The sequence below is a fragment of the Rhinolophus hipposideros genome, assembly GCF_964194185.1.
Source record: "Rhinolophus hipposideros genome assembly, chromosome: X".
NCBI lineage: Eukaryota > Metazoa > Chordata > Mammalia > Chiroptera > Rhinolophidae > Rhinolophus > Rhinolophus hipposideros.
Genome location: NC_138046.1, coordinates 33,502,782 through 33,515,607, shown reverse-complemented (window position 1 = coordinate 33,515,607; position 12,826 = coordinate 33,502,782). Strand labels below are relative to the sequence as shown.

At 39.5% G+C, this 12,826-nt stretch overlaps 1 protein-coding gene across 18 annotated transcripts in view; it reads right to left on the bottom strand.

The window, feature by feature from the left end:
• The window catches only part of THOC2 (THO complex subunit 2), a gene marked incomplete at its 3' end in the record, with an annotated part of 142,205 nt that extends 137,865 nt beyond the window's left edge, over nucleotides 1–4,340 (bottom strand). For 16 of the 18 annotated variants that reach the window (XR_013992946.1, XR_013992947.1, XR_013992948.1 and 13 more), the window contains exon 1: nucleotides 4,029–4,340. Coding sequence is in view for 15 of the 18 variants with exons in the window: in XM_081042748.1 (XP_080898874.1) it covers nucleotides 4,029–4,099 (71 nt within the window). The remainder of the gene's footprint in view (nucleotides 1–4,028) is intronic. The other 2 variants (XM_081042743.1, XM_081042742.1) reach the window with 2 other exon arrangements.
• Between the last annotated feature and the right edge of the window lie 8,486 nt (nucleotides 4,341–12,826).

Genomic DNA, 12,826 nt, shown 5'->3' with positions numbered 1-12,826 from the left:
ATAAATGCCAAATGAAAACTAAAACATGAAGAAAAAGTTTCAGATAAAGCTTCAGTTGAATTTAGAGCACCTTTTGAAGAAAAAGAAATTCAACTACCAAGACTAAAATTCCTTAGAATGATTATTTGCCATAAACTCCACCCCACCCCTTCTACTTCCTTCCAAAAAATTCAAGTCAGACAACATTTAATGAACATACAAATGTACTTAGATAAGTTCCGGAATGTGTAAAATAATTTAGTAGCAGCAGAAAAGAATGGCAACCAAAACATTTGACAATTAAATTTTAAAACTTTTTTATTATTACCAATAATAAGACCTAAAATACTCTAATTGAAATGTAAATTTTTAAAAGAATTAAGTTCTTCAAATAGATGATATTCGACAAATATAAATATTTCAAAATTAGACTAAGTATTGACAGGAGGCTAAGATCTTCAGATTACGAGCTTGGAACATAAATCCTACATTAAGGTTCCTTGTAACACAAAGAAATGCTGAATTCACTGAATGATTTCTACCAAAAATAGAATTCTTCTTTGGATCTACCAGTACACGTAAGCTTATTAGCTTAATCATGGCAAGTCCCATGTTAATATGAAATCATCAAGAAACGAAAATGCTAATTCCAAAATTAAAGTGATTAAATCCATATCTTGCATATGTCGCAGAATTTGAAAGTGTGTGTATTTAGATGTGAAACTTGTAAGAGTAATCTAAGTGTTACTGGACAGGACACTTAATTATGTTTTGGTAGTTCTCCTTTGTCCTTTTGATATCACTTGGAAAAAAATCATTTCAAGAGTTCTATAATTGGGGGGAGGAGTGGTAGATGAGGGTAAAAGGAATCAAATATATGGTGATGGAAGGAGAACTGACTCTGGGTGGTGAACACACAATGTAATATATAGATGATGTATTACAGAATTGTACACCTATGTAACTTTACTAACCATTGTCACCCCAATAAACTTCAATTTTAAAAAAAGAGTTCTGTTATTTACCATTAAAAACATAATCAATATTTCTGGACAGAACAGGTTAGCTAAGTATGTGACTGACTACTCAGGCAAATTACAGTTTTTTTCTCCTTAATTTCCTAACAAAACTTATTCTTCAAAGCCAAGACTTCCCATCTTAATAAACAGTTGCTTTTCACGAGGCACAATTAAGAATTTGCCCTCTCTTAAAGTTATAAAATGCCCCATACATCTCATATGTTGCTTTAACACTATTATGCTACAGTTGACAACTCCTGGAATACACTTACAACGGTAAGAGAAAAAAAAGAAATGAACCTCATGAAACACATCATGCCTTTATAAAAAAAAATAATAATAATTTTCAATCAAGTTAAAGCTCACCTGCTAATTTATCTTGATAAAAAGGAAAAATCTGTCCAAGATAAAATATTAAATATTGGTCATATTCTAAAAGCCAGATCAATAAATGGATTCACTAATAACTGAGTGGCACATTACCTTCATTTTTAACATTTCCAGTTGCTGGTTTATTTTTAAGAGGCTGTTTTAAGAAAAGGAAAGGATTTTTTTGTAATATAGTTACATCATTTGTTCTAATACAATGAAAACGCTAACATCTATCTTTAGCAAGATACAAAATATCCAGTTAGATTATATGCAACAAAGTTTTCACAGAGGGCAAAGAGATCAAATAAATGAAGACTAAGTACTGGATGGTGATGTGTTCGACTATTTAAAATATTTCATTACGTAACACAACTAGCAACTTCAAACTCTCCATATAACCGGAAACAATTATAAAACTGACTATACTGATTTGGAGCTACTGAAATTCAAACCACATTCCACAAGCCATGCAATAACCATATACATTTAAGTCCCAATAACAGTTTTGAAGCAGCTCTTCAAACACAGAACTATGACCGGTAGCATATGTTATGTAAATATACATAAAGTGAATCGAAAACTCCATTTTGACTAGGAATTTTGATCTCCTACATCAGAGTTTTTTTCACCAACGACTGCTAATCAGAAGCCAAGCAGCATTTCTTTGTGTCACAAGCAACCTCCTAGCCCTAAAACTACTCATTACAAGGTGGCAGTCATAATAGTAAAACTGTCAAAAACAGTTAGCTAGAAGGAGGAAGCTGAGCAATCTACAAAAACGACAGCCCCTAAATAAATAAGTTGGCTTTAAAAGTAAACAAAACACTGAACCGATTTATCGGTTGGGGTGGGGAGGTACCCTAATGTAATATAGATGACGATGATAGTTTGGTTGGTAACTTCCCATCTTGTCCTCCCTGCACACAAGCAACCTAACAGCTATCTGTTAACTAGCAGTACGAGGATTTGGAAAATGCTCCAGTTAATAATGAATGTCTATCAAATAGACTTCTCTGTCAGTTAATAAGCCAACAAGCACTCCAAGCAAATACTAGAAAGGCTAGGGTGGGGGTAGGCTGGAGAATTGAAACAAAATAAATGAGCCAGCCCCCACTCTTCAAGGGTCTCAATTCCTTGAGAACAGGAGTACACATGAAAGAGTGACCAATTAACTGCTCACCTTCGTGGTACAGACTTTAAGTGCAAGAGCTGTCCAGGAAGTTTAAATATCTAAAGATTGGAATAATATTACACTTAGTAGCTATCATTTGAACACTTATTATAAGCCCAGTGTTTTACAGGCATTACATAGTCTTCACAACAATCCTTTGAGTACTTATCCCAATTTACTCAAGGAGATACTGTCAAAGTGGTTAAGGAACTTACCCAAGGTCACTCAGTTAAGTGGCTAAGAACGCCGCTTACCCAGGCAATTCCATTCTAGAGCTCACACTCTTAAGACTTCGTAAAGCGGTGCAAATGCGGGGGGGGGGAAGAGGCCATATAGGCAGGCAATACGACAGGCGCAAGATCCGGCAACACGTTCCCCGTGCGTTTCGTTCTAAGTAACGAAGTTCCAAAGATTCGTTATCTTCTCCACCAGCAACCGTAAACTGACGATGGTAAAAATGGCTAAGGCATTAACTCATACAGGGTTGAGCTTTAGCTAATAAATTGATTCAAAGAAGTAAATGAGAAATTGTGTTGTTGTTGTTGTTGTTGTTTTTAATCTGGGGTTTGTTTTGCTACTTAAGCGATATTCCCCCCCCCCCCGAGAGCGCTGAAATATTGGGCGAGGAAACCGCGAGTAAGGCAAATTAGTATTTTCTGTATTACTTGTGGGGGGGGGAGTTTATAACTAAAGGAAACGCGTTTTTCTAGGTACTCGAGAACCTTGGAGAGTTGCCAAAATTAGTTGTAGTCCCAGGACAAAATGGGATTTAGGAAACATTTAATAACGAAAGTTGAGGCCAACCCGAAATGACTCTAAGGTGAAAAGATGGAGCAAAGAAATGCCGGTACGTCTTCGTGGAAAGCGACAACCCCTGCTACATTTCTCCCACGGCCAGCGGCGCCCCACGAGGCCGGGACAATCCAAGAGACCGCTCCCCGGGAGGACGAGAGGTGACAAGAGGGGCTGTTCGCGACGCCCCGGGTTTCGCGGCGGCGGGCGGAGAAGAGGAGAAGGAGTCCGGGATGGTTCGCCCTCCTCCGACTTCTGGAAGAGGAGGCGCCGGGCTCCAAACTGCGGAGTCGAATGGGTGCAGAGTGAAGAAATGGGACAGAGAGAGATGGAAAGTCCGAACCCACCCGGCGCGGCCCCGTAAGGAGAAAGGAGCCAAGTGAGCGTAAGCGAAGAGGGGGACAAAAAGAGAGAGCAGGAGCGCAAGGACGAAACGGGAGTTCTGCTAAGAGGCTAAAGGAAGGCGGGCTACGGCGGGCAGCAGGGATTTCGGGGAGGCCAGGGAAGGAAGGAGATCGGCGGCGGTAACAGTAGCTCTCCTCCCCGAGTTCGAAACTCCTAGCCATCCACACCCGCCGCCCGGATGGGGGAGGGGACACATCACCCCCCACCCCCACTCCGCAACCTCCCCTCACATGTGAGAGTAACTCCGAGCCCGGCCCGGCCGTGCGCCCGCCTCCAGCTCAGACACTCACAATTCGCCTCTCCCAGATTTCTCCCAGTTCTTTATCCACTCCACGGGAAGCACCACCGTCGCGGCCGCCATCTTCCTCTCACTAGTAACAGAAGCCCGGATGTGTAGCACGCGAGCTAGAGGTCAAAGGGGAGCACCGCCCACTGAGAATGCCGGGAGCTGCGAGTTCACTTTTCGATTTCCCGCTCCACGGTCCTCCCCACCCTGAGGAAGCCTAAGGCCCTGTGGCCAACGAGGTGGCCCAGACCCGTGGGCCCCTTCGCAGAGTGACGTCGCTGGCCGCGCCCTATACCACCCTTGCCCTCACTTCCCTTTCGAACAGGAAAAGTGCCATCCCCAGGCCGACTCGTAGCCCTTATCTTCTTCCGTAGTATCTACTTAAGGCTACTAATTCAAACATATATTTTCCAAACACCTAATATGTGCTAGACACTGGGAATAGAAAAACAATAAACCATGACGCCTACCCTCAACAAGCTCACAGTCTGTGGGAAAGACAAACATATAAGCAGCTCGATTACAATACACCTTGCTAACCGCTGAGATTAAAAATAAAAATACTCATAAAAGAAGTAGCCATTTACTGTGTGCCAGACATTATGCTAGTACAATCTAGCGAGGAAAAGAGAAATCGGTCCTGGGAAACGCAGCCACCAGTGCCGACCCCCACAGTGTCTCCCATGTCTTTGTAACCTTAGGCAACTTGTTTACATAGTATCAAAGTATCTCCCGACCAGATACTATTTCAAAGGGCGAAATAGAAACTTTAAGGTGGAAAAACTTGACAAAACAATGTTTCATCTGGGAATGAAAATAAGCATCTCCAGAAATTAAACAAATGGGCATCATGTGCCTCCTGATAATGTGCTAAGAAAAACACGAACCAATTTTGTAGTACTGGTCATGCCAAAAATTCGCATAACATGCTTTTAATCGTGAAGGAACATCAGACAAACCCATATTGAGGGACAGTCTACAAAATTACTGGCCTGCGCTATTCAAAATCTTCAAGATCACTAAACACGAAGAGTGAGGATCTCTTCCAGATTAACGGAAACTACGGTAGTGACAGCTGATCCCCAGCCAGAAAAAACATTTTCTTATGCTAAAAAAGGGCATTATTGGGACAATTGACTACATTTGAATATCTATAGGTTAAGTAATAACATTGCATCAATGGTAATTTCTTGGTTTGTAGTACTCCTATGGTGGTTATAGGGAGAGAAAGTCCGTATTTAAACAAATGCCCACTGAAGTATTTAGAGATAATGGGGCATTATGTTGCAATTTACTCTAGAATGTTACAGAAAACAAAAAAGACAGGATGATTAAGCAAATGAAAATATGAATATTTTGGGAATCTGGGTAAAGGACATACAGGGATTCTCTGTTCTATTTGTGCAACTTTTCAAAATAAGGTTTCAAAAATATATCTTTAGCAGAAATTTTAGAAAATACAGACAAACAAAATGAAGAAATCTTACCACACATATATTAACATATGAACTTTAGAACTAATATCGTCTCAATTTGGCAAGTTTTGCCAAATAGACCAGGTTCACCTGTGTGGAAAAAAAAACAGTTCAGGGAACAGACTGTATTCAGAATAGTTCTGGGAAAATGCTACAGTGTTTATTATTGTATTTCATCAGCTATATCTAGTCTCCTAATGTCCTATCTGATTTTGAAATTCTAAAGCAACCCACTAGAAAATATACACCATTCAGTTTCAATGACATCTGCTCATAAAAACTTTTTGGCATTTCAAGGAGTTTCAGAAATATGACTGCCCTTTAATCTTCTCATTTTTCATTATTGTGGAGTATTTCATGTGTTAACAGAATGGCATAGTGAATCCTCATTGTATCATGATCCTTCCCTAAAAAAATTTGAAATCATTATTACAGGATGGCTTCTGTGATACAAGAAGCACTATCCTGCTGCTTATGTATTCAGTGTATAATCTACAGCAGTTGACACTTTCCACATTTGAAGCCTGATAATTCTTTGGGGAGGGCAGGAGCGATCCTGTGCCTTCTTGGATGTTTAGCACATCCCTGGCCTGGACCTACTAGGTGTCAGTAGCACTCCCCACACCAGTTGTTCCAATATATCCAGAAATTGCTGTCTCCTGAAGTGCAAAATAGCCCCCTGTTGATAGCCACTGAGCTAAAATATTCTGCTGTATTGTGGCTTAACGTGCTACTGTATCACAGTTATTTTTCCTTCCAAACACTGAACTGTATGCAGTATACACTACTCAGTATACCACAAATGTGATATGACCTGACTGCAGTGATGCCCTTTGAGGCCTTGGTGTTTCCTTCTCCTAGAGCCTGCAGAACTATTTTTATATGGATGATGACTCCTTTAGGAATTCCTCACAGCTAATTGGCTTTTTGCTCTATAAGACTGCAAAGCTATTATATCTTTTGCATCCTCGTTATTGGCTTACCTGTTTTTTGCTAACTGACATCGTCTCAGCAGCTGGGAGTACTGTTCCCTGGTGATCTCACTGGCACGTGGGTACCAATGGACTAGGCAGGGATTGAGGTCTGTGGTAAAGGCTAGGGATTTGGTAGTTTCAGTGTTGACAGTCTGGTGAATAGAGTGATAAGTTGATTTTCAATAATTCGAAGGTTAGGCAATCTTACCATCTCAGTAAAAACAGATAATGTGATCAAGAAGGAGGCACATAAAGCAAAACAAGATAAAATAAGTAAAATAATCAAAGAATAAATACAAATGTTACACCCTTTGTGGGCCTGTCCATTGAAATGCTGTATATTGGTAATGTTTTTTTTTATTAACTAAAGACTTAGTTATGTAAAATATACAAATTAGAATTTCTTGGATAACCACCACAAACACAAAAGGATATTATATATCTTCCAAACTGCCACAGGGGAAAAACATTGAAAAAGGAAAAAAAATCAGTCAATCCAAAAAAGGCAAGAAAGGAGGGAAAAGTTTTTGAAAAAGTGGGACAAAGGAAATAGACGAAGATGATAGATTTATTTTTAAAAATCTTTTGTACTCTTTATTTTGAAAGGAAAGGTGGTAAGTTTCAACTTAAATGTATCAATAATTGTATAAAATATAAGTAAACTAAATGCTCCAGTTAAAAGTAAAGATTATCAGACTGGTTACACTTAAAGAAGTGTAACTAATTTTAAGAGACATCCCTGAAACACAGGGACACAAAGTTTAAAAGTAAAAACGATGGGGAAAATATAACAGGCCAATACTGAGATCAATAAAAATTAAGCTGTCACAGCTCTATTAATATCAGACAAAACAGATTTTAAGGGAAAAATAAATAATAGATTTAAAGGGTGTTACTATAAATTGATAAAATTTTCAATTCACCAGGAAAATGTACTAATCTGGAATGTACTCATTCAACCACTTTGAAATATATGAAGCAAAAACTAACACAACTACAAGGAGAAATAGACAAATCTACCACCCCACTGAGAGTCTTTAATTCATCTTTCTCAGAAATATGTAGACCAAAAAATCAGTAAAAACGTAGAAAATTAGAACATCAAAGTGAACAAGTTTGATCTAGTGATATACATAGAACATTGTATGTAGCAACGGGAAAATAAACACCTACATTTGGAAATTTAAAAACATACTTTGAAATAAATCACAGGTCAAAGGAAAAGGTCATAGTAAAAATTAGAATACTTAGAACAGAACAATACTGAAAATATTACATATAAATACTAATAGAAAATGATAGGTTGCAGCTAAAGTGGTGTTTAGGAAGGAATTTATATCCTTAAACTTTTGTATTATTAAAGAAACAAGGCCAGAAATACAAAAGCTAAGCATCAATTTAAGAAGTTGCAAAAACAGGGGTGGCCAGATGGCTCAGTTGTTTAGAGCGTGAGCTCTAAACAACAAGGTTGCCGGTCCAATTCCCTCATGGGATGGTGGGCTGCGTCCCCTGCAACTAAGATTGAAAAACAGCAACTGGACTTGTAGCTGAGCTCCTCCCTCCACAACTACATCGAAGGACAATTACTTGGAGCTGATGGACCCTCGAGAAACACACTGTTCCCCAATATTCCCCAATAATAAAAAAAAGAGTTGCAAAAACAATAACAGAGCAAATGAAAGAAAGCAGAAATAAGGACATTTTAAAATAGCAAATATTAATAAAAAATGAAAATATCCAATAGAAAATATCAACAAAATCAAAAATGGGTTTGTTGAAAAGTCTAATAAAACTGAAAAACCTCTGTCAAGACTGATTATAAAAAAGGAGAAGGTATGTATAAACAAATATTAGGAATTGTATAGGGTTCATGACGGGAAACAAATGACATACTCAAAGGAGATAATTAAAAAGTTTAATGAGGGAACCATGCACAAGGGTGCTGCAGGATTGAGAGAAACCAACAAATGGATGGTGAAGCACCTCAGGGCTAGCGACACTTGGAAGTAGTATACCTAAGCCTGAAGGGGCAAGAGGACTTTACTAAAAACTAAAGAAATATTCAGGTGTACAAAACAAGGTTAATAAAAAAAAACTAAAGAAATAAGGAAAAGTAAAATAAAATAAAACAAAATAAAAAGAAAAGGAGGGGGCGGCCAGTTGACTCAGTTGGTTAGAGCACATGCTCTTAACAAAAAGGTTGCCAGTTCTATCCCCAAATGGGCCATTGTGAGCTGTGCCCTCCACAGTTAGATTGAAACAACTACTTGACTTGGAGCTGATGGATTCTGGAAAAATACACTTTAAAATAAAATAAAAGTTTTTAAAAAAGAAAGGAAAGGAACATTCAACAGGATCTATGGCCTTCTATAGTGGAATTACTGCCAATTTACATCTCAGCAGAGAGGGAACCTGGGATATAAATATCCTGACCTTTCTCTCTTTCTATCATCTGATCTGCTGATACCACCCATTGGCTGATGGCTACTGGAAACCATAATGCAAGAGGGCCTGGCAAATGTAGTTAATATGGATCAGGGGACAGAGCAGGGTGGAGAAGGGTGGAAAGTGTATCTCAAAAGGAAAAACAGAGAACTTCCAGCACTGATTGTTCCTTTTGCCCTTCCACACTACTCTTGCCCTTTGTCCACATGAAAAACCCATGCCCTCAAATGGTATGTACAAAGTCCCATCAACTACTGTATCATTACAGGGTGATGTAAACTTATTCATATTTCCACATGAAATCTAAAATATTAGCCACCACCAGTGTTTTTCATATAAAGTAAAAGGGGGACAGGGAAACTATAAACATAAAACATAGTTGGTATAGTCCCTGCTTCTGTAGTTGGAAGCAAGCTCTAAGTAGGTAATCATAGATTCCTTTTCCTGCCACACACTCCATGTTTCCCTTACAGCATCTCAGTAGGACAGGATACATTACCTGGTGGATTGACATAAGCCTTCATCCCCACGTGATAGGAATCCTTATAATATTACCTTGATTGGGTTACCAGTTTTCATTGACCAGTATTATTGAGCAAGAGAGTGATAAGAGGCACCCCAGTGAAGACTCTGGGTTCTAGACATAATCCTCCTTGCCTCCACTGTGTAATAGCAACCTAATTTGCCTTTGGTAATCAAGGTAGACCACCCTGGTCTGTACGGCAAACCCTTGTCTGCCTGTTTGTTCAACAGTGTGAGGAGCACAAAATGGCCAAAAGGCAGTGTCAGCCTCTAAAACATCAGAATCCCAATATATTCCCTGGGGGGGACATTTCTCCCTTAGGCATTAGAACCTCTTAACCCACTGAGTCCAAGATGTAAGGATAGGAAGCAAACACTTCTGCAGTGGGAGGGGTCATTCCCACCTCCATCTCTGGAATCCTGGACCCATACACTTTTGCTACAAGGGAGATGCTATGATATACTGCCCACTGGTTTAAAACATATACTAGATTCTGTAGGACAATACCCCAAACTTTCAGGCTGGTGCCATAACTGAGCCTTCAGCAGGAAATTTCTCCATTCTATCAAGCCAGGTGTTTCTGGGTAATGGGACACTTGATAAGACCAATAAATTCCATGAGGATGAGCCCATCACCACACTTCCTTCAGGCTAAACTGAGTTACTTTGTTGGAAGCAATATTGAGTGGAATACCATGGTGATGAATCAGACATTCTGTGAGTCCACATGGTGCTGCTGGCAGAGGCATTGCAAGCAGAAAAAGCAAATCCATATTCAGAATATGCATCTATTCCTATGAAGATAGTTGGTGCCTCCTCCATGATGGAAGGGGTTCAGTGTAGCCAATGTGCTACCAGATGACTATCTGGTCCCCAGGGAAATGATGCCATGTTGGTGCCTCAGCATTTGGTCTCTTCTGATAAGCAGGTTGCCAATTCAAACTGATGGTAGACAGATTAGCTTTGGTGAAGGAAGCCCACATACATACACCTATTCCAGCTGCCACAGCCATTTTGTACATAGGCCTATTCAGCAAGCACTAGGGTAGCTGAAGAAAGAAGCTAACAACAACAGCATAGGTGATCTTATTCACCTGGTTACTGAGAGCCTCCTCCACAGAAGATGCCCTCTGAAGGCAGTTATGTGGAACACAAATATCTTCACAATCTGGCCCATTATAAGAGGCCTATGCATATATGGTTACCCCTTTCCTAGGCCTACTTAACACCAAATTCCTATTTTTTATTTATTTTTATTTTTTATTGGGGAATATTGGGGAACAGTGTGTTTTTCCAGGACCCATCAGCTCCATGTCAAGTCACTGTTTGCAATCTAGTTGTGGGGGGTGCAGCTCACTGGCCCAAGTGGGAATTACACCGGTGATGTTAGTGTTATGAGCACTGCACTCTAACCAACTGAGCCAACCAGCCGCCCCACCAGTGTAATTTCTTGAGGCCTTAATGAAGAGTATCTTCCCAGTAGAGTGACGAACTTGTCCCAATTTTCCAAGGACTGTCATGGCTTTAAAACTGAAAATCCCACACCCCTAGAAACTCTACTGCACAGTTCTCCTGTGAGTATAGTTGGAGGTAGGCACTGAACAGGTTGCACATAACAGGCCCACTTTAACATTCCCTTCTCCTTGGGCATTTGGGCATATAGGCTATACTAAAATCTAATGATCCTTATTGGAGTCAGGGCAATGAAATATTGCAGGGTTGGTCCTGAGGAGATTCAGCATTCCTTCCTTGTAAAGCAAACACCCCAGTGGGAGTTGCTAAAAGGTTTTATTCAGAGGAACGCTGGTACCTTTAGATAAGAGATGTAGAACTATTTTTATTGGCAAAGAAGGTTCAGAAAGATTGGAGGCAAAGAGTCTAGAGAACATTATGTTAAGTGAAATAAGTCAGAAAGAGAAAGACAAGTACCATATGATCTCACTTATATGCGGAATCTAAAGAAAAGAATAAGTGAATGAACTAATCAGAAACAGTTTTGGGGACAAAAAGGAAAAAACCGAGAGTTGTTAGATGGGCGGGGGTTGGGGGTGGGGATAAGGGGAAAGGTGAAGGGATTAGGAAACAGCTGGTAACTACAAGATGGCCTCAGGGTTTTTTAAAATTAATTTGGGGAACGTATTCAATAATGTTGTAAAGATTTTGTTGGGTATCCGATGGACATGCATCCTATTTGGGAGACCACCTCAGGGATACTGTGGATGCCTGATCATGGCACTGTACACCAGAAGCTGAACATTAATGAATGCCAACTATAATTTTATATGTGTGATGGCTCGGTGTGACGTCGGAGGGATAGTGGATTGGGCGGGGGGGGGGTTCACAGTGTGAGGGATATAAATGATGAACGTCTAAGTATTACCTTGTCTTGTACACCTGAAACTAATAAATTAAAAAAAAAAGATTGGAGGCTAAATTTTTCTTAGTTTCATCTGTTTATGCCCTAATATTTCCATCCAATATGTTAAGGTCCTATTCTTTCCCAAGAAGTGCCCTTAAATTAACTGAAGAGTCCTAGCAATTGAAGCTGCATCTCTGCAACATTTATAATCAGTCCCTGAGCATGATTTGCAGGCCTACCTGTCCTGTGGCTCTAGAAAAATAGAGTACTTCAAGGATGGCAGTGAAGCTCTGATTTTCCACTATGATCTGAATTATGCATTCCAGCCTTCCCGTTTGTCTTCTTTTCTGTGTAAGCTCTCTAGACTTATCAAAGCCAGTTAGCCCTAGTCACATTCTTTGCAATCATCATTGTCACCATGGGGACTAAGTGCTCTAGCCACTTGATTTCCCAAAGCTTTGCCCTCCATTTCTATTCTATTTCAAGGCACTATGGGTGATAATTTGAATAATCACCATTCAGTGCATGCCACACATTATAAGTGTCCCATTCCCCCCTAGAAAAGAGATTGTCACAGATTCCATTCTTTAGGAAGCAGAAGCTGAGTTAGGAGTGCAAAGGATTTACTGGAGAGTGAAACCTGTGAAGGAAATGAGGAGGCAGTAGAATTAGGCAGAGGCAGTATAGGCAAGTAAGGCAAACCCAGTCCAAAATATTTATCAATTCCATTAAGAACATCCATCTAGATTATACTTTTGATATGGTATCCTATAGAGGCATGGCTCCATTTTCTTTCATGTGGACAGCCAATTGGGCCAACATCTATTTATCATACCATTGAATTAAAGTGCTGGTTTTGTTATATATTAATTTACTATTCGTATTTGCATTATGTTTCTGGATAATTATATTTCACTGATATAATTTTTATTCCTGTACTGATACCATATTGTTTTAATTATGGTGATTTTTATGGTACTTTTAATATCTGGTAAAATATACTTGCAACTAATATCACTAAGGACC